General features: G+C 39.9%; 1 protein-coding gene across 13 annotated transcripts in view; it reads left to right on the top strand.

Moving 5' to 3' along the window:
• The window catches only part of Inpp4b (inositol polyphosphate-4-phosphatase type II B), a 743,006-nt gene that overhangs the window by 608,350 nt on the left and 111,887 nt on the right, over nucleotides 1-22,769 (top strand). For all 13 annotated transcript variants that reach the window (XM_087593773.1, XM_087593768.1, XM_087593769.1 and 10 more), the window contains 1 exon segment: nucleotides 10,424-10,601. In XM_087593773.1, the coding sequence (XP_087449899.1) occupies nucleotides 10,424-10,601 (178 nt within the window).

The raw sequence follows: 22,769 nt of genomic DNA, 5'->3' as shown, positions 1-22,769 counted from the left end.
ACTGGCCACAATAGTGGTGGGGATGAGTGATGGGTAAAGATGTTGTTGAGGAGGACAGAGGAAGAACAGAAACATTACAGTTAAGTCCCAGGATGAGGAACTGAGTTGAAAAAAATAATGCCACCCCTTCCTCCTGCCCACTCTCTATTCTACATCTTTCAATCCCTGAAGAGAAATAAAAAGCATGTCCCTGTCTTAAAGCACAGTTTCCCCTATAGTAGTGCTGGATTTTGTGTGGGTTTTGTAAGAACTCTCATGGTAGACAATAATAGCCACTTGCACCAGGATATTTTCATGAGTGTAGGAAAAAATGGTTGGATTCTGTCTTTGCTTAAAAGGAAAGGGCAACTTCTCTGTTAAAGGCTAGGGAAGAAGAGAAGTTAGTAGCCATGTCATTAAATAAAATGCAGAAAGGTACAACTGAGCTGGTTGGTTGAAAATGGGGAGTGACCTGGGGACTCCTTTTGACAATCTTGAGTTGGATCTGCCCAGAGACATTTTGTTTCAGCTAGAGTTAGGGTTAGAGAGGTGCACCGAGGAACTCTGCACATGGCAGCCACATTTAAACCACAAGATTAAATGATTAGGAATGTCAACTGGATCCCACAAGCCAGTGCTCCAAGGATTGCTTCTTGCTGGTATTAGAAAAAGAGGTAGTAAGATAGACAAGGAATAACAGACTAAGGCACATGAAATAAATGAGAGTATTTATCCATGTTCTCATTGTATTTATCTTTATGTAAGTCTACATATATACTTTGAATTTTTATTTAATACAAATATAATTTGAAGGAAATTTCAATTTCTACCATTCATAATTTGTTTTTATATTCTATAAATCTTTTCCAAAGAAGTCTCTTTTCTTCTTTTTTTTTTTTATTAACTTGAGTATTTCTTATATACATTTCAAGTGTTATTCCCTTTCCCGGTTTCCGGGCAAAATCCCCCTCCCCCCTCCCCTTCCTTATGGGTGTTCCCCTCCCAACCCTCCCCCCATTGCCGCCCTCCCCCCATAGTCTAGTTCACTGGGGGTTCAGTCTTAGCAGGACCCAGGGCTTCCCCTTCCACTGGTGCTCTTACTAGGATATTCATTGCTACCTATGGGGTCAGAGTCCAGGGTCAGTCCATATATAGTCTTTAGGTAGTGGCTTAGTCCCTGGAAGCTCTGGTTGCTTGACATTGTTGTACTTTTGGGGTCTCGAGCCCCTTCAAGCTCTTCCAGTTCTTTCTCTGATTCCTTCAACGGGGGACCTACTCTCAGCTCAGTGGTTTGCTGCTGGCATTCGCCTCTGTATTTGCTGTATTCTGGCTGTGTCTCTCAGGAGCGATCTACATCCGGCTCCTGTCGGTCTGCACTTCTTTGCTTCATCCATCTTGTCCAATTGGGTGGCTGTATATGTATGGGCCACCTGTGGGGCAGGCTCTGAATGGGTGTTCCTTCAGTCTCTGTTTTAATCTTTGCCTCTCCCTTCCCAGCCAAGGGTATTCTTTTTCCTCATTTAAAGAAGGAGTGAAGCATTCACATTTTGATCATCCGTCTTGAGTTTCGTTTGTTCTAGGGATCTAGGGTAATTCAAGCATTTGGGCTAATAGCCACTTATCAATGAGTGCATACCATGTATGTCTTTCTGTGATTGGGTTAGCTCACTCAGGATGATATTTTCCAGTTCCAACCATTTGCCTACGAATTTCATAGACTCGTTGTTTTTGATAGCTGAGTAATATTCCATTGTGTAGATGTACCACATTTTCTGTATCCATTCCTCTGTTGAAGGGCATCTCGGTTCTTTCCATTTTCTGGCTATTATAAATAAGGCTGCGATGAACATAGTGGAGCACGTGTCTCTTTTATATGTTGAGGCATCTTTTGGGTATATGCCCAAGAGAGGTATAGCTGGATCCTCAGGCAGTTCAATGTCCAATTTTCTGACGAACCTCCAGACTGATTTCCAGAATGGTTTTACCAGTCTGCAATCCCACCAACAATGGAGGAGTGTTCCTCTTTCTCCACATCCTCGCCAGCATCTGCTGTCACCTGAGTTTTTGATCTTAGCCATTCTCACTGGTGTGAGGTGAAATCTCAGGGTTGTTTTGATTTGCATTTCCCTTATGACTAAAGATGTTGAACATTTCTTTAGGTGTTTCTCAGCCATTCGGCATTCCTCAGCTGTGAATTCTTTGTTTAGCTCTGAACCCCATTTTTTAATAGGGTTATTTGTTTCCCTGCGGTCTAACTTCTTGAGTTCTTTGTATATTTTGGATATAAGGCCTCTATCTGTTGTAGGATTGGTAAAGATCTTTTCCCAATCTGTTGGTTGCCGTTTTGTCCTAACCACCGTGTCCTTTGCCTTACAGAAGCTTTGCAGTTTTATGAGATCCCATTTGTCGATTCTTGATCTTAGAGCATAAGCCATTGGTGTTTTGTTCAGGAAATTTTTTCCAGTGCCCATGTGTTCCAGATGCTTCCCTAGTTTTTCTTCTATTAGTTTGAGTGTGTCTGGTTTGATGTGGAGGTCCTTGATCCACTTGGACTTAAGCTTTGTACAGGGTGATAAGCATGGATCGATCTGCATTCTTCTACATGCTGCCCTCCAGTTGAACAAGCACCATTTGCTGAAAATGCTATCTTTTTTCCATTGGATGGTTTTGGCTCCTTTGTCAAAAATCAAGTGACCATAGGTGTGTGGGTTCATTTCTGGGTCTTCAATTCTATTCCATTGGTCTATCTGTCTGTCTCTGTACCAATACCATGCAGTTTTTATCACTATTGCTCTGTAATACTGCTTGAGTTCAGGGATAGTGATTCCCCCTGAAGTCCTTTTATTGTTGAGGATAGCTTTAGCTATCCTGGGTTTTTTGTTATTCCAGATGAATTTGCAAATTGTTCTGTCTAACTCTTTGAAGAATTGGATTGGTATTTTGATGGGGATTGCATTGAATCTGTAGATTGCTTTTGGTAAAATGGCCATTTTTACTATATTAATCCTGCCAATCCATGAGCATGGGAGATCTTTCCATCTTCTGAGGTCTTCTTCAATTTCTTTCCTCAGTGTCTTGAAGTTCTTGTTGTACAGATCTTTTACTTGCTTGGTTAAAGTCACACCGAGGTACTTTATATTATTTGGGTCTATTATGAAGGGTGTCGTTTCCCTAATTTCTTTCTCGGCTTGTTTCTCTTTTGTATAGAGGAAGGCAACTGATTTATTTGAGTTAATTTTATACCCAGCCACTTTGCTGAAGTGGTTTATCAGCTTTAGTAGTTCTCTGGTGGAACTTTTGGGATCACTTAAATATACTATCATGTCATCTGCAAATAGTGATATTTTGACTTCTTCTTTTCCGATCTGTATCCCCTTGATCTCCTTTTGTTGTCTGATTGCTCTGGCTAGAACTTCAAGAACTATATTGAATAAGTAGGGAGAGAGTGGGCAGCCTTGTCTAGTCCCTGATTTTAGTGGGATTGCTTCGAGTTTCTCTCCATTTAGTTTAATGTTAGCAACTGGTTTGCTGTATATGGCTTTTACTATGTTTAGGTATGGGCCTTGAATTCCTATTCTTTCCAGGACTTTTTATCATGAAGGGGTGTTGAATTTTGTCAAATGCTTTCTCAGCATCTAATGAAATGATCATGTGGCTTTGTTCTTTCAGTTTGTTTATATGATGGATCACGTTGATGGTTTTCCGTATATTAAACCATCCCTGCATGCCTGGGATGAAGCCTACTTGATCATGGTGGATGATTGTTTTGATGTGCTCTTGAATTCGGTTTGCCAGAATTTTATTGAGTATTTTTGCGTCGATATTCATAAGGGAAATTGGTCTGAAGTTCTCTTTCTTTGTTGTGTCTTTGTGTGGTTTAGGTATAAGAGTAATTGTGGCTTCGTAGAAGGAATTCGGTAGTGCTCCATCTGTTTCAATTTTGTGGAATAGTTTGGATAATATTGGTATGAGGTCTTCTATGAAGGTTTGATAGAATTCTGCACTAAACCCGTCTGGACCTGGGCTCTTTTTGGTTGGGAGACCTTTAATGACTGCTTCTATTTCCTTAGGAGTTATGGGGTTGTTTAACTGGTTTATCTGTTCCTGATTTAACTTCGATACCTGGTATCTGTCTAGGAAATTGTCCATTTCCTGAAGATTTTCAAATTTTGTTGAATATAGGTTTTTATAGTAATATCTGATGATTTTTTGAATTTCCTCTGAATCTGTAGTTATGTCTCCCTTTTCATTTCTAATTTTGTTAATTTGGACGCACTCTCTGTGTCCTCTCGTTAGTCTGGCTTTATCTATCTTGTTGATTTTCTCAAAGAACCAACTTTTGGTTCTGTTGATTCTTTCTATGGTCCTTTTTGTTTCTACTTGGTTGATTTCAGCTCTGAGTTTGATTATTTCCTGCCTTCTACTCCTCCTGGGTGTATTTGCTTCTTTTTGTTCTAGAGCTTTTAGGTGTGCTGTCAAGCTGCTGACATATGCTCTTTCCTGTTTCTTTCTGCAGGCACTCAGCGCTATGAGTTTTCCTCTTAGCACAGCTTTCATTGTGTCCCATAAGTTTGGGTATGTTGTATCTTCATTTTCATTAAATTCTAAAAAGTTTTTAATTTCTTTCTTTATTTCTTCCTTGACCAGGTTATCATTGAGTAGAGCATTGTTCAATTTCCACGTATATGTGGGCATTCTTCCCTTATTGTTATTGAAGACCAGTTTTAGGCCGTGGTGGTCCGATAGCATGCATGGGATTATCTCTATCTTTCTGTACCTGTTGAGGCCCGTTTTTTGACCAATTATATGGTCAATTTTGGAGAAAGTACCATGAGGAGCTGAGAAGAAGGTATATCCTTTTGCTTTAGGATAGAATGTTCTATAAATATCCGTTAAGTCCATTTGGCTCATGATTTCTCTTAGTCTGTCGACATCACTGTTTAATTTCTGTTTCCATGATCTGTCCATTGATGAGAGTGGGGTGTTGAAGTCTCCCACTATTATTGTGTGAGGTGCAATGTGTGTTTTGAGCTTTAGTAAGGTTTCTTTTACGTATGTAGGTGCCCTTGTATTTGGGGCATAGATATTTAGGATTGAGAGTTCATCTTGGTGGATTTTTCCTTTGATGAATATGAAGTGTCCTTCCTTATCTTTTTTGATGACTTTTAGTTGGAAATTGATTTTATTTGATATTAGAATGGCTACTCCAGCTTGCTTCTTCTGACCATTTGCTTGGAAAGTTGTTTTCCAGCCTTTCACTCTGAGGTAGTGTCTGTCTTTGTCTCTGAGGTGTGTTTCCTGTAGGCAGCAGAATGCAGGGTCCTCATTGCGTATCCAGTTTGTTAATCTATGTCTTTTTATTGGGGAGTTGAGGCCATTGATATTGAGAGATACTAAGGAATAGTGATTATTGCTTCCCTTTATATTCATATTTGGATGTGAGGTTATGTTTGTGTGCTTTCATTCTCTTTGTTTTGTTGCCGAGACGATTAGTTTCTTGCTTCTTCTAGGGTATAGCTTGCCTCCTTATGTTGGGCTTTACCATTTATTATCCTTTGTAGTGCTGGATTTGTAGAAAGATATTGTGTAAATTTGGTTTTGTCATGGAATATCTTGGTTTCTCCATCAATGTTAATTGAGAGTTTTGCTGGATACAGTAACCTGGGCTGGCATTTGTGTTCTCTTAGGGTCTGTATGACATCAGTCCAGGATCTTCTGGCCTTCATAGTTTCTGGCAAGAAGTCTGGTGTGATTCTGATAGGTCTCCCTTTATATGTTACTTGACCTTTTTCCCTTACTGCTTTTAATATTCTTTCTTTATTTTGTGCGTTTGGTGTTTTGACAATTATGTGACGGGAGGTGTTTCTTTTCTGGTCCAATCTATTTGGAGTTCTGTAGGCTTCTTGTATGTCTATGGGTATCTCTTTTTTTAGGTTAGGGAAGTTTTCTTCTATGATTTTGTTGAAGATATTTACTGGTCCTTTGAGCTGGGAGTCTTCACTCTCTTCTATACCTATTATCCTTAGGTTTGATCTTCTCATTGAGTCCTGGATTTCCTGTATGTTTTGGACCAGTAGCTTTTTCCGCTTTACATTATCTTTGACAGTTGAGTCAATGATTTCTATGGAATCTTCTGCTCCTGAGATTCTCTCTTCCATCTCTTGAATTCTGTTGGTGAGGCTTGTATCTACAGCTCCTTGTCTCTTCTTTTGGTTTTCTATATCCAGGGTTGTTTCCATGTGTTCTTTCTTGATTGCTTCTATTTCCATTTTTAATTCCTTCAACTGTTTGATTGTGTTTTCCTGGAATTCTTTCAGGGATTTTTGCGATTCCTCTCTGTAGGCTTTTACTTGTTTATTAATGTTTTCCTGTGCTTCCCTAAGTGTGTTCATGTCTTTCTTGAAGTCCTCCAGCATCATGATCAAATATGATTTTGTAACTAGATCTTGCTTTTCTGGTGTGTTTGGATATTCCATGTTTGTTTTGGTGGGAGAATTGGGCTCCGATGATGGCATGTAGTCTTGGTTTCTGTTGCTTGGGTTCCTGCACTTGCCTCTCGCCATCAGATTATCTCTAGTGTTACTTTGTTCTGCTATTTCTGACAGTGGCTAGACTGTCCTATAAGCCTGTGTGACAGGAGTGCTGTAGACCTGTTTTCCTCTCTTTCAGTCAGTTATGGGGACAGAGTGTTCTGCTTTCTGGCGTGTAGTTTTTCCTCTCTACAGGTCTTCAGCTGTTCCTGTGGGCCTGTGTCTTGAGTTCACCAGGCAGCTTTCTTGCAGCAGAAAATTTGGTCTTACCTGTGGTCCCGAGGCTCAGGTTCGCTCGTGGGGTGCTCCCCACGGGCTCTCTGCAGCGGCAGCAACCAGGAAGTCCTGTGCCGCCCCTTCCGGGAACTTCAGTGCACCAGGGTTCCAGATGGTCTTTGGCTTTTTCCTCTGGCGTCCGAGATGTGTGTGCAGGGAGCAGTCTCTTCTGGTTTCCCAGGCTTGTCTGCCTCTCTGAAGGTTTAGCTCTCCCTCCCACGGGATTTGGGTGCAGAGAACTGTTTATCCGGTCTGTTTCTTTCAGGTTCCGGCGGTGTCTCAGGCACAGGGGTCCTGCCGCTCCTGGGCCCTTCCCCACGGGAGCCCAGAGGCCTTATACAGTTTCCTCTTGGGCCAGGGATGTGGGCAGGGGTGAGCAGAGTTGGTGGTCTCTTCTGCTCTGCAGCCTCAGGAGTGCCCACCTGACCAGGCGGTTGGGTCTCTCTCTCACCGGGTCTGGGAGCAGAGAGCTGCTGCGGGCCGGGATCCGCGGGTGTGGGACTTCCGGTAAACACAGAACGTGCCCGGTCCTAGAGAAATTCTGCTTTCCTGTGTCCCAAGCTCACCAGGCAGCTTTCTTGCAGCAGAAAATTTGGTCTTACCTGTGGTCCCGAGGCTCAGGTTCGCTCGTGGGGTGCTCCCCACGGGCTCTCTGCAGCGGCAGCAACCAGGAAGACCTGTGCTGCCCCTTCAGGGAGCTTCAGTGCACCAGGGTTCCAGATGGTCTTTGGCTTTTTCCTCTGGCGTCCGAGATGTGTGTGCAGGGAGCAGTCACTTCTGGTTTCCCAGGCTTGTCTGCCTCTCTGAAGGTTTAGCTCTCCCTCCCACGGGATTTGGGTGCAGAGAACTGTTTATCCGGTCTGTTTCTTTCAGGTTCCGGCGGTGTCTCAGGCACAGGGGTCCTGCCGCTCCTGGGCCCTTCCCCACGGGAGCCCAGAGGCCTTATACAGTTTCCTCTTGGGCCAGGGATGTGGGCAGGGGTGAGCAGAGTTGGTGGTCTCTTCTGCTCTGCAGCCTCAGGAGTGCCCACCTGACCAGGCGGTTGGGTCTCTCTCTCCGTCTCTTTTCTTCTGATTTTAGCTTTTTTTCTTCTTGATTTATCTTGTTAACTCAAATATTTGGGTTCAGCCTAAATCTCAGACTCATATAAACTAGTTATTTTTTCTACATTATTTAACTATATTTACAACTTTCCATTTAAGAAGCTTAACTGTTAAAATATATGACATGTTTAAAGATGAAGACATTCGACAGAGACATGCAATACCATGACATCTTGGACAGAAACATTGACCTTCCCTGTGGAAAAATGAACCTTTCTGCCTAACCAAAATGCCCGTCATTAAAAAGAGAACATAATAGGGACCGGGGGATGCACCACAACAGCCCCTTAGAAGACCTGCCTGAGCCACAAGAGGCAGGATTCTGGGTTATGTTCAAGGCTGTGATAGTGCAGGCTCAGGGCAAGAGAATGATGTAATGAAGAGAAAAAGGAAAAAAAGGGGGAGGAATGTAGGTAGAATATAAGGAATATCTGTAGAATTAGCCTCATGAAAAATGCTAAGGAATTCAGAGTAACTTAAGTGGGTTCTTTTTAAACTGGACTCATTGTGAAGTATGATCCGGCGTTGATAGGGGAACCTCAAAATCAAATCAAGGAGAGCAGGAGTCTCCACAATGGTGCAGATGTTCATTTGCATCAACATCTCCTGAGGGTTCTTTCTAAGTGCAGAGGCCACTTTATGTCTGCAAATGCTCATCTAAAGGAACAAAAGCATATAGAAAAATCTCTCAGAAACATGTATGTTAGACATCATGCAGAGAAATCTGAAAGAATTTCCAGGGCACCAAATGAGAAAAAGATAAAGGGAAAGTGGACAGTATCTACAAATAACATCGGAGTGAACTGTCAGGAAAGCCAAGAAGGAGCAGAGGCAGCCCTCACAGAGATGGGGCAGGAGAAAGAGTAAGATGTATAGAAAGAACTACTGAGAAAGAAGTCATGTGAGCAGAGAGATGTCATTCCACCTGACCTCAAGCAAATTAGCTTTGTAAGGACAAAGCCTTTAGGGAGCCTGTCAGTCCCCATAAACCCAGGAGGCAGATGGTGGTACCAGGAAATAAGGTCAGTGAAGCAGGCCACAGTGAACAAAACAATGATTTCCGTGTGTGGTGCACAGTGAGTCCTCATTTCTCTAACCACAGCTGTGGTAAATCCACAACTGTCCCCCACTGTGGTGCCACCTCAATACCTTTAGACAACTGTTGGCTTTGCAAAAGTCACCTAGACTTGTTTTATTGCTTGAAGAACTGGAGAGTTGAATTGCGTAGCATTCCTCCTCAGAAAGGCAGCTCCAGAAAGGAGAATGGATGGATCCTAGACTGTCCAGACTACAGTGTAGCTCTCCGCTCCCCAAGGCTCTGACCATCGCTGCTCTTTTGTTCTCTAACGTCATTAGTTCAAACACGCAAGGGCATTGATTATAATTACTTTGCAAAATGGTGCGTACACTGTGAGGAGTATATTATGTATTTGTAAAATGTTATCATCTTTTAAAAGATTTAAACAATTTTCACTGAAGAACCAAGAAAAAGAGAGAGGAAACTGCTTTCTAGATAGTAATTCTTTTCAGCGATGTCTTAAGTTTCCAAAAGTAAAAGTGGAATTTAAATATTTTAGCTAATAACTATGAGGAAAATATTTTTACAAATACTGAAAACAGGCTTCAATGCATTTTAAAAACAAATTGCTTGACTACTGTCTATGAAAAGGAATAGAAAAGTTTGCACCAAGCCCGTGAGTATAGTAACTTTTCCCCCTCCCCCTCTCGGTTGCTTTCCATGCCTTCCCATCCTGACAGGCAAAGCCTGCCTTGTACTCCTGATTCCTTGGCTCCACATCCTCTCTCCTCTCATCCGATTCCCCATCAATTCTTGCATACTGATTAGGAAAGTCGAGGATTCCTAATTAATAACCAGTTTTCAGTTTCTTAAGCAAGATTGAAGAACAAGCGTGGAGAGAAAATAGTATAACAAAGCTGTCGATTCGATCTTTTCCCTTTGAAGTAGAATGGCCTAGTTGGCCACTTGGAGTTCAATTATTTTCTCTTCATTTTTTGAGTTCATAGTGTTTGCTACTCTCTTGGGCTTGTCACTGTCCTAGAGGAAAAAATGCAGGCACTGTGTGGAGTGCTTGTTTCCTATCAAACATTGTTTCACTCTGTGCACGTGTCTCTGAATTTAACCATTCCATAGATTGTCTTACATAATTGACTCTTTCTACTGGGGATGAAACTGAACAATTTCACAGCCTACTGAGCTTCAAGCCAGGGTTTGTGCTGCAACTGAGTGGATTGTGAGGGCTGAGGGGCCATGTTCACTATTCGGCCTGGAGTTCTTCAGTGGTTCTTTTGAACAGATGTTTTCTTAACCTGTGTAACCATATCTTTCTTTTGGTGGATCAAAGGCTGGATTTACATCGTCTAGCCTTAAATCTGTATAAATAAACCTCACCTCTGCTCTTATTTGGTAAGTAAGAGTAATGAAATCTGAGTTGGTCTTGCCTCGGATCGTCGGGTGTTCAGTTGCAGATGCTGCCTGTGCTTTGTGTTAACTGGCTGCTGTCCTTCTCTTCGCAGCACCGGGTACCAGTTTATTTATTATTCGCCCGAGAACACGGCCAAGGCAAAGGAAGTTCTCAGCAGCATCAATCAGCTGCAACCTCTCGTAGCGACTCATGCGGACCTGCTGCTAACCTCTGCCAGCCAGCATTCTCCTGACAGCCTGAGGAGTTCTTTAAAGCTGCTTTCAGAAAAAGTAAGATCCAAATCTTGACTCCAGTGGGGAAAAGCAAAATCCCCACCGGTGTTGCCTTCTGACAGCATCACCTTTCACATCTGAAAGTGTAAAAGAGACTAGGTTAAAAGTAAACTTCAAAGCCTCGCCACGGGATCAAAATGAATTAGCTTCATTCTGTTTGTGCGTTCCGAATGCATTCTTTCTTTCTCTTGTAGGAAATGAAATGTTATTGCCTGATATATAGTTCCTCTTTTCCATGATATTTATTTATTTATTTATTTATTTATTTATTTGGTTTGGCTGAGTAAGTGAAGTAAGATTTTGAAAACATTTTCATCTGATAATCACATAATTCTTATGCATACGTCGCTATACCTTTGAGTGGTGATATCACTTGATTTGAAGCAGATCCTGGAGGTGGATCCCATCAGTGGCACGAGACAATCCTTCCTTTGTCTTCTACAACATTACCAAATGGGAAAAGATGGTCAATATTACAAAAACCTCTCATTGTTTGAAACATGGTAGATCTTAAGCTTTGCTTTGTCCAAAAATGTGTCTGCATCCACAGTAAATAAAGATGGCTAAACTTGGGCCATATGCACAGTGTAGATAATTAGTACTACTCTTCAACAGAACCAAAGTGCAAAGAAACCAATTAGAGCAAGATTTTTAAATAGTAAAACTAAACATCCTAGAGTTTAATAAACAGCTCACCTGTCATGGGTATTACACACTTTGGTACTCATTTTATGAGACATTTTTAATAAACAGTGAAGACCTGACCAAAGAAAATGTGCCTAAAAATTCTAGAATAATTCTACACTGTGGTTCTTTGCCTTCCTGAATATAATATATTTTAGGAACCTGGATGTAATATATGTGTACACTTTTTGTTCATATATATGCATTGTTAACAAAAATTCTGTTTTAAATTTTTTTGCCATAAACTGTTCATTTCCATATATTCTCCTCATAAGAGAAAGCTAAGATCTGCGTTCATTGAAAAACAGTCAGTTTTTGTTCAGACAGGTCAAGTGACTATTCTAATAAATTTGAAAGACAAAGAATATAGCCCAGGATTTCAGGTTTAAACCTGGTGGTTTTCAATGCTACAGCAGGAATGCCTATCATACAATGAAGCAATATCCTTGCCAGATTTTACTAGTAGCTACTTTGTGTCAAAGAAGGGACTCCCTAGAAATAGTTTTGTTTGTTTGTTTATTTGTTTGTTTGTTTATCTTCACAATTGCTGGGTACATATTAATCTTCATTTCACAAAGGAAAGGTCTAAAATTTGGATAAACTAAAAAGTCACAAAACTGTAGCGTTTGAGTCATTCCTAGGACACCAATGAAGCCCATGTGATCTAGCTCTCAGGACAGGTTATCTATGTAAACTAAACATTTTACACAGCTCCTTGATCAATGTTTTTGAATTATTTTTAACTTAATAGACTCCTTTAGGATTTGGTGGATCAGAAGAAAACAAAGCTAGCTACGTACCGTGAAATAATGTAATCTCACTTTGATTGGTCTCTCTTGGGCATGGGTGATGGAAGGAGGTGTGGTTTTTCCGAATTCACTTAAGCAGAAAGTCTTAGCAAATGGTGCATTTGCAGAGCGGGATTTGTAATCTTCCTGTGTACTGGGCAGGGCCGTGTCATTTCATGCATCATTTGCAGCTCGGTGCAGGGATGGGGCGGGCATGGTCTCCACCTTTAAAGCAGCATGGCTCTATATTTTCTCAAGTTTTCTTTGGAGTAGACAGGCTTTGTCTGCTGAAAAATCCCTGACCCCAGAAACTAACAGGATTGTCCTTCAAGTTAAGTTTGTAAGCTACACAGCCTTTTAAGGATCCATGCCTGGCATTTCAAAGACTTCTTTAAGTCAACAATTTTGCACGGTCTTTGGAAGGAGTCAATCTTAGTCCTTGATTTCAGTATGAAGAAAAGTTTAGTGTTATCATACATTTTGACATAATTTAATATTCTGCTTTATGTTTCCAAATTTCTTTCAGTTCTGTCAGATGAGAGAACAAAAGTTACCCATTGATAGTTACATGCATTTATTTTTGACAGGGTTTCTCTGTGTAGCCCTGACTGTCCTGGAACTCACTTTGTAGACCAGACTGGCCTCAAACTCAGATGCCTTCTTATCTCTGCCTCCTGAATGCTGGGATTAAAGACATGTTCCACTACCCTTGGCAATAGTATCTACTTTTAAAATAACTTTATAAATTTGATTCAGTGTTTAAAGGTCACTAGGATGAAGCAAATTAGTGTTTTAGTACTTTCATAGCTATTTTTGGTGTCTTTGAGGCAAGAACAGCTAAAGTCTATCCATTTTCCACAAATCCCAATATAGTAAAATTTTATCTATGTTCATTATGTATTTTTGGTCTCATCATCCTACATGTGCATGATTCTGTAACCTTGGATTGACATGTTACTATTTTATTGTTTCTAAATTGATGCACTATGGAGTAATTCTTAATGTTGCTGCTCTAGAAATTCATGAACAGTTAGGAAATATTAGCATCTGTCTGCCCTCACACATGCTTGCCCAGGTACTCAGCATTGAGCCCCTGAGTACCTGCACACAGTACTGGAGTACTCAGTACGTAAGTGTGCTTGTCTGACACAGGCTACAGACTGGCCAGAGTGAAGAGAAAGGAGGTGTTCGAATTTAGAGCTAAGGTAGTGTTCTGCTCTTAGGTAAGGATTGGCACCCAGAGATCAAGGGCCCTTCCTCTGAGTCTATTAGGAAGGCTGCAACAAGAAGGAATCTCAACCAATTGCAGAATACATTAGGATAGAGGAGTTGATGTTTGTTGAACCAAAAGCAGTTCATGTCATCTCTGCTACTACTAAAACCATCCTGTGCAAATGCATCATCCTCTTCTAAACAGAAGAACAAATACACAATTCAAATGTATTTCCAAATATATTTGAGGACTTCAGTTTTAAATTCAAGTAAATTTCATATAGACATATATATGAAGTATGAAAAATGAATTCATACAGTGTCCTTGCCCCTGTGCCTGATTCAATAAAATATCCCCCACAAGACTCCCCTGACTCTTGATGATAATAGTTGTATTATTAATGATAATGGCAGACTAGAGTGGCATTTGCCTCAGGGTCAATTAAAGACACCATTCCAGGGATATCCTCAACTTTAATAACTACATGAGTTAGCTATTATCATTTCTAATATTTACTGTTGATAATCTCATCACGTACTGTTAGTGTGCTCATTATAAACTGGCACAGATAAATGTTAATAAAAAACAATCATTAACACTCACACGAGTTGTGTTCCCGTCTCAGGCTTCTTTGAGCACATGCCACCATACACTGGCTTTGAAGGTTGCCCTGATCTAATGAACTAAGGAACATGTGTGGTGGAAAGTGTAAGGGGACCGTCACAATAGTGAATACTAACTGTGTATTATTGTTCTAGAATATATAAATCCAGTTAGACATTCTATATAGACGTGGCTGTTAACTTTTACAACCACAGATCTTCAAAGAATGGGGATGTTTCACAATATTGCAATGTTTATTAGGGTTTCTCACATGTGGTATGGAGGGGCGTTAAACCTAGGATGTCTCACATGCCAGTGAAATACATCGAGCTAGATCTGAAGTCCTTGTTTTAGTATCTTCTAATGGACAGTTGTTCTCAGTAGTAACTTATTAGTCCATAGAGAATACTAAAAACACAATTCAATTACAAACTATTTTAATACCCAGAAAACTCTGAGTTTAGCTGAATAATTCCATCCAAAAGGGTGCATTTTTTACATGAAAGTTAGAATTTTATCAAATGACATGAATAGTTGAGTTGAATGAGTTTAAAATTAATTTTCATTTCCTTAAAATACATATAATCTCTTTGATGGACAGAATTCAAGGAAATATGTAATGTAAATAAATTCAAATTAAAGGTTAAGGATAATATAGATAGTACATAGATATCCCACAGATCAGAAATATGAGTGACATTAGCTTTCAGATGTCCACCTCTCCCTCCATTCCATAGAAAGTCATTATTGTCCTGCTCAGCAAAAAATGCCATTGAACACTTAATTGTGCATGGAACTGTACTTGATGCTATAAGATAATTTCTATGTAGACATGGCTGTTAACTTGTACAACCACAGATCTTCAAAGAATGGGGTGTTTCACAATATTGCAATGCTTAAAGTGGTTAAAATGCAAACCTCGGAGCATAAGCTCAAAATGCAGAAGAGATTGTAGACCTACTATCCCTTCAATCACAGAGTACTGTATCTGATCATGCTCAAAGAAGGATGAAAACCCTTTCTGTGAAACTCAAGATTTCCTTAAATTTCTTTCTATAGTGATAGCATCAGCAGCCAGTCTTTCAGAAGTTACAGTGATCTGTGGTGTTGAAGAGAATACTATGTTGGCCACTAAGAGGGGTTTTCTCATTGTTCATGTACTTCAACCATCCCTAGGTCTGTTTCCTGCCCAGCTGAAAGGACAGTTGGAAGAGAAGGCTGGTTTATTTGCTAATGGTTGTTCAAATGGCATGTACAGGGAGGGCAAGAGGGAGCCGAAGATTGCGTCCTCGAACTGAGTTGTAACTTGAGAATTGGAATTTATGTTTCTGCTTTACAAATTCCCTAGTGTAATGATATACAGTCAAAATTATGTTCATTTGTAGACTGGGGAACCGAAAAACAAAGACAGTGGCAACAAAGGTGCTGCTGAACCCATGACTTGTGTAGGAAGGACCTGGCGTCCGGAGGCTGTGTGTGATGCAGATCTCTGCATCTTCCTCCTGCACAAGGATGCTCTTCCTCCTCAACAGGGATGCTGGACAAACGGGCTCCAGGCTCTAAAAAGCATTAAGCAGGGGGATCTTTGTTGATGCCCAGCTTACACCCTAAGGCCATTTTCAGGCTGTAGTACAGGAGAGGAAATTTGAACTGTATTTTTGAGGAAAAGACAGGAAGTAGATTTTGGGAACTCTGAGTTTACTAGAACACAGAGTACAGTCTAAGGATGTTGGGACGTAATATAGAAAGAACTGTGGAGCTCTATAAATGAATGTGTTTATGTCTTTACTTCATGCATGTTTCTGAATAAACTACACATGTCCAGGAAAACAAACACCAGACATTAGCCAATAGAGCTATTTTTGTTCTCAAACAGCTTATATATACATACACACATATATATATATAATGAATATATATTATGAATACATATATTATGAACATATATATACATATTATTGATTCACATCATGTGCCCCAATCCCACACCATCTTCCCTATCCTTCACTACCAACAGAGAAAATGAATCTCCTTTTGGAAGCTGCAGTATGTCACAGCATGTCACACAGTACACCCTTCTGTCCATACCTCTTTGTTTACAAACGTTTGTTGCAATGACTTGTTGGCCTGGTACAAGACTTCTGGCTTCTGCTACTCCATCAGTACTGGACTTCACTGAGACTCCTCTTGCACATCCTGTTGTTGCCCTGTGTCATGGGGGATCCTGTAGTTTGGGATCTGTAGGACTGGACCTTTCATGCACTCCAGTAGTTCATCAGTGATGTAGATGATGGGGTCAGTCAATTCAAAGCCTTGGATCTTGGCCTGATTGGCATCTGAGCTTTTCAGCCTGAAGGCTGGCCCTCCCACTTTCACACCCTCCCATCAGCAACCCCTCAACCAGAGCCAGCTCTACTCTGCTGCGAGCGAGCGACACGGGAGGGGATTCAGGCACATCTCTCTGTCTGCTAACACAACACAGCAGACTAACTTGAGGCAGGTCAGCAATCCCGTGCTCACATCCTTGAGGCTGGCTCACCTGCAGCCCCAACCTCCATGGCCAGCTCTACTATACTGTCTAGGCAAGGTACAGGAATATGCTATGAATATTATATGTTCACATCAGCACAGGAAAAAAACACTTACTAGGTATTTTCTAAGTAGAGTCCTCTGAAAATCTTAGGTCTGATAATGGAGCCAAAAGAAAGTTAGATTATAAGTTGTGGTTCATCCCGGTGAATAAGGCTTTAAAACAAGGCTCAAGAGGTTCTCATTTCAAGTAACCTAAATTGACATCAGAACAAAACCATCTTTAAAATAATGTATAAAAATTGAGCAATTGATAACATAAAATCAAACTGTATGCCAGTCAATAAACAAATACCAAAGGTGGGCTGAAGCATTCCTGGAAGACAGATGGGTGTTTAAGGACTCTGACTGCTCTTCCAGAGGACCTGGTTTGATTTCTAGCACTTCCATGGCAGCTCACAACTGTTTGCAACTCCTTCCAGCCCATCTCATGCCCTCTTCTAGCTCTGTGAGTAAATGAGTCACAGAAAATTTATTAAACTCACATTTTTCTAATGCCATTTTAAAATTATTACTAAATAATCTTTCTTAATTATTTGTGGATGTTATAAAATGTACTTTGACTGTGCTCAGACCCCAAAAAGAAGAAATCTGGAGGCTAGATTAATGATGAAAATACTTTTTATTATATACTATTGGAAATATGCAAAAATGGAAATTAAGAGACAGTGACAAAAACTTTTTTTCCTGATTGAGAAGACATTCAGAAAGTAAAAGTGTGGTCTGGAGAGATAGCTCAGCAGTTAGAAACGTATACTTCTATTCCAGAGGACTGGTCCTGAGTGTCCAGCATCTTCATCTGGCTGTGCATCATGCCCTGAATCCCCAGATCCAGGCTATCTGAAACCCCTCTTCTGGCCTCCTAAACTACACTCACATACACAAACCCAAACCAGACAGACAGACAGACAAACAGACAGAGACATACTTCCACTATATATATATATGTATGTATATGTATATTTATATGTAAATTTGTAAGGAAGATGTTAAAGTAAAACATCCTCACCTGATATCCTATACTCAGGTTCCAAGACCCACATGGTGGAAGGAAAGAAAATGATTTTTGCAAGTTGTCCTCTGACCTCCAGAAAATTTAATTAAAAATAAAATCAGAAAAGGCAAGTCAAGAATTTGGAAAAATATATGGAAAATATATGTCTCATAATGGTCCTGTATCAGAATATATAAAGTGTTCATGCAACTTAATAAGACAAGCAACCCAATTAGTAATGGGAAAAAGATTAAAGACATTCCACCACAAAATATATATGAGTGGGAAGTAAGTACATGCAAAGTTTCTCAGCATCATTTTTTTGGCAGAGAAATGCAAATGAGATTCCACTAACCACCTAATGACATAGGAAATGCAAATGAGATTCCACTAACCACCTATGGAAATAGGAAATGCAAATGAGGTCTCACTAGCCTCCTATTACATGAAGCAGCTTGCAGAACACTGTATATGTAAATAAAGAAATGGAGAATGAAAATTCCCTTTCGTACAGTCCCTGATACCTAGCCACCTAATTAATACCTAGTTAGTTCACCAATAGTTTATTCTGCAGGCTGGGGAGATAGCTCCTTGGGGAAATGGATTGTTGTACAAGTGTAAAGACATAGGTCTGTATTTCCAGAAACTCATGAAATACAGGATACGGAGGCATGGAAAAGTATTTGCAGCACTCCTACAGCGAGCTGGAAAATCTCATGAAGTTCCTGACGTTCTCAGACTAGGTACTCTGGTAAACACAGTGCAAGCAACTGAAGGAAGACCCAGTGGAAGAGACCAAGACTCTGGGTCGTCTTCTGATGTCCATACATGTGCCACGGTAGGGGCCCACCCACACCCACACTCACATTCAATTTTGAAGATAGTAAGTACATTCTTCCAGCACGTAGAAAGCCAAGGAAGGATATCTGCTTCCCGCAGGTCACCCCTGTAGCAATAGACAGAATGGTGGTGTATAATTGTATGTTCAATATTGGGCATCGCTATGTGAGTCATGCTTCTCGGCCATCTTCTTAAACCTTTAAATTATGATCTATTGTTTAGTGCTGAGACTCTGGTGTTTATATTTAATATTTGTGGCTTTTAATTAGCATCTTGGAGAAGTGAGAGAAAGAGAGAGGGGAGAGGAGAGAGAAGAGAGGAAGAGAGAGGAAAGAGAGGAAAGGAAGAGAGAGGAGATAGAAGAGACAGCATTTAAAAAGTAAATTCACCCCATAAAGGCACAGTTGGAGAATGTCTACTGGACTGCAAAAAGAAGATTTACTGTGGATATAAAGGAAAAGTCTGATTCTATAATTATTGACACAGTTTTGGTAAAAGAAACTGGGGAGCAATCCAACATAAAGAGGACAGAGAAAGATGCTCCAGGAATTTGCATTCTGGGTTACTGAAAAGCAGTGACATCATCTAGCAGGGTATCTTAGAACACAACTACAAGGAAACAAAACAGATGCAGAATCCTACTTCAAGTTCATATTGTAGCTCTTAAAGGCAAAGACCTTTTGTTGCTGATGATGGTTCAGAATGTATGTGGAGATGAGTCTCAAAGACTTGGGCTTAGGATGATAACTGAGACTATGCGGGAATGTTATGTCACCAAGAGAGGGAAAGGAATGCTTTGAGAGAGTGGTTTAAGGTTCCCAGTTTGATTTTCACTGTCCAAAATAACTAGGAGATGGTGAGACACAAAAGGAAAACATAAAAAAATTCAGTCAAATAGTAAATAGAAGAGAAAACTTTACCGTTTAGAGTACACGACAACATTTCCAGGTCAGAAGTGTCGTTTTTGTATAAACTGCTAAAATGGTTAAACAGTTGTTCAAGGTTAAGTACATGACACATGGATGTCGAGGGTGCCAGTGATCTCCTATCTGCTCAGTATAACTTTCCTTAATTAATTTTGAAAAAATATCAATATGCAAATGTTGAAATATAAAAGGATTTTCACTCTAAATTGAATAAGACATATCAGATGTAAACATAAATAGTTTTTCTTGCTGTATACATGATTATTAAAATACCTGACACCCAATTATGCCACAAGTTGCGTCTAGATTGCAGATGTAATCTAGTTGACATTGCCTTGAACTCATTTTTACTGAGAATGAAATTCTGAAAAGAATAGATTTTGCTGAGTTTGTTATGTTCTCTAGTGGAAAAGGGTCATCTTAAAGGAACAGATCCTATTCACTATCCTGTCATTCAGAGACCTGGGACATTTTCTTCAGGCATTCCCAAGAGAAGTAAACTTTAGTGCTTCTAAACTTTAAGATAATTCTGTGTTTGCTTTGAAGAATGGGAACGTGGAAATATGAACTTCAAAAATGCCACAAGGGTAAAATATTTTACTTTTTTATTTCATTTTTAAAAATTCTGAAACATATGAAATAGTTATCTTTAGGTTCAGAGTTTATTCTTTTACTGTTCACTATATCCTTAAGCAAACATTTTCCCCCTCCTGTAAACCAACATTTTGAATGAATTGTTTGACCCACCCTTTTTCCAACATTTAGACAGCTTTATTGTTTCTGTTTGTCTATTTTGCATTTAATGTAAGCTGGTAACTCAGTAATAAGATCAAAAACTTCCCATGAATTTAACTCCCCTAGTCTTACACCATCACCATCCAGTTACAAAGTAACAGGATGCCAATGGTTGTATTAAGTGACCTAATAACTTCCTGAAACTATTATTCTGATCATAAATCATCTAACTTCTACTCATCTTATTTAATGAGTGCTTATCAGGAAAAATAAGACATTCCCCCAGTCATATGAATCTTGCAAATGAAATATAAATTTTTAAAAAACAAACAAATGTTACTGTATGTGGGCAAGTTTCAAAATGCCCAGAGAGCTTTCAATGGTCCAGAAAAGTTTTTCCATAGACAAGGAAAGTCAAGGCTCACCTTTTATGGGTTTTGTGTAAGATTTTACTATTACCTTAAACTTGGCTATCTTAGGACAATTCTGGTTGTAGAAAGATAGTCTTCAAGACACTATCTTCCAAAGTATATTTTAAAAAGTGAAGCAGAGAGTCTGTATGTCTACGTTTGGGAAAATGTGATCAAAAGTACTATAGACGGTTCTGGTTGGTATGAAAAGCCGTGTCTCCACACAGTACTTGTGCAGTACTGTAGAAGGTTCTGGTTGGTGTGAATAGCCATGCCTCTGCACAGCACTAGTGCAAGTGTTGCAGGAATCAGAGCTGTAGCATCAGGAATGCAAAGAAACCCAGTTTAGAATGTGCTGAACCAAAGAAAGTAATTAGCAAGAAGTAAAAGTTTGGCTAACTGCGATGGGAGTAAATCCACACTTTTAATAATTGCATGACATTGATGCGTATTCAGGTTATTAGAAAGGATGTAAACAGCGTGTTTGTCCATTTTCTTTTATCTGCACTGACTGGATAGAGTACCCATGTACCTAGTTTTTTTCATTATTATTTATTATGTGTCATTCTAACACTTGTTGCATGTGCTTTTCCAATATAAGCTAGCTGACTTTTCATAACTTATTCTAAAGCATTTTCTAGTTGTTAATGTTTTATGCCCAATGTTCACATTTATTGGTTTCTTACAAGGTAACTAATGTATCTGTGGAATGTTGACAAGAGTCAATAAACTTTTGCAGTCGTAATAATTCCATGGGTAGTCTGTAGCAGGGAAATTTACTTCTGAGACACATTCAAGATGTGTGGGGACTCAGAATAAATGTCTAGAGCGCTTGCAAGTGGTGGTTGGGTTGGACTGAGGAGAGGTTACTGAGCCTGCGAGACAACATAGAGCCTGTGTTATTTGGACGGAGAATGAGAAGTGTGTTAACCAAGACCACAGCCTTCCTTCCCTCCCTCCCTCCCTCCTTCCCTCTATTCCTCCCTCCCTCCATTCCTCCCTCCCTCCCTCCTTCCTTTCTTCCTTTTCTTTCTTTCATGGTGGTTTGAATGAGAATTTCCCACAGAAACTCATGCATGTAACACTTAGTCCCCAGTTGGTCGAGCTATTTGTGAGGTAGTAAGAAGAGATGTGGTCCTGTTGAAGGATGTGTCACAGCAGGAAGGTTTTAAAAACCCATGTCCGTCCCAGCCTTTCCTTGTGCCACTTGGTTGTGTATTGAAAAGTGAGCCCTCAGCTACTGCTCTAGCACCAGGCCTGCCTTCCCCCACCTTGCTTTCTACCCTCATGACCATGAACTCACCTGAAATGCTAAGGCCCAAATAAATTCTCTCTTTTTGTAAGTTGCCTAGGTTATGGTGACACATTATAGCAATCAAAAAGCAGCTAATATAGTTCTCTGTCTGATTAGTGGTCAACCTCAAGGTCTTTCCCAGTTCTAGAATTTTGTAATCTATTGGAAGGAAAAAATACAGAGGTATAATACATAAGTTTTGGCACTTGTTTACATAGGAATGGCATGATTTTGTTTAATTGCTGACAGTTACAAGAAGATGCAGAAAAAATGTACTAATATCGAACTACTCATGACACTGCTGATTGGATTTTGATAGTAGACCAAAAAGCAGTTACTTTGAAATGTAGCGATGATTAAGTTAGCATTATCAGAAGTTGTTACACAAAAAAAATGGTATCAATTACCCTCAAAAATAATAATTGGGTTAAGGAGTCTTTTCCTAACTGGCTACAAGCTGGGAACCACACTGGTTAATGTTGGCTCCTCTCTGTAGTGTTTGAACACGGTGTTAGGCCACATACATGCTATGTTTACTATATTAAAGAAAATCAATTACTGCACCCTTCAGTCTATTACAGCATGAAGCTATTCAACGTTTCATCTGAAAATTACAAAGTACAGCTGGAAAGTTCTTTACTGCTGGGAAGCTGCCGATATTCTAGCACTTACTAGGTATTTACCCCTGGCTTGCAAAACCTTCCACGCCAAGTTCTATCTCAACTTCATTAACACCACATTACTGGCATAATCTGGTAAAGGAAATAGTTCTGGCAATGATAATAAACTATAAAAAATCAGATATTTTCATGGGGAAGACTGCTCTTTTGTCTCTTCTATTGAGATCTTTCCGTGATGTGAAAATATTCTAAATATACACATTTTTGTGACAAAGTCTTTTAATTTTTTTCTGTATTCTTTGCTTCTGTTTTATAACGCAATCAGGTTTTCTTTGGGGGTGTGGGATTACTTGAGAGGTGCAGCAGGTAGTTGCTGAAATGATTATCCCCAGTGAAATATATCTGCGAAGGCTGTGGAGCTCAAAGTGAGACGGCTGGGGAGACAGATGGTGTTTACAGTACATTTAAA

This window comes from Rattus norvegicus, chromosome 19 (assembly GCF_021556685.1).
Source record: "Rattus norvegicus strain SHRSP/BbbUtx chromosome 19, alternate assembly SHRSP_T2T, whole genome shotgun sequence".
NCBI classification, from domain to species: Eukaryota; Metazoa; Chordata; class Mammalia; order Rodentia; family Muridae; genus Rattus; species Rattus norvegicus.
Note: the sequence above shows the minus strand (reverse complement) of the source record. Positions and strands in the feature narration are given on the sequence as shown.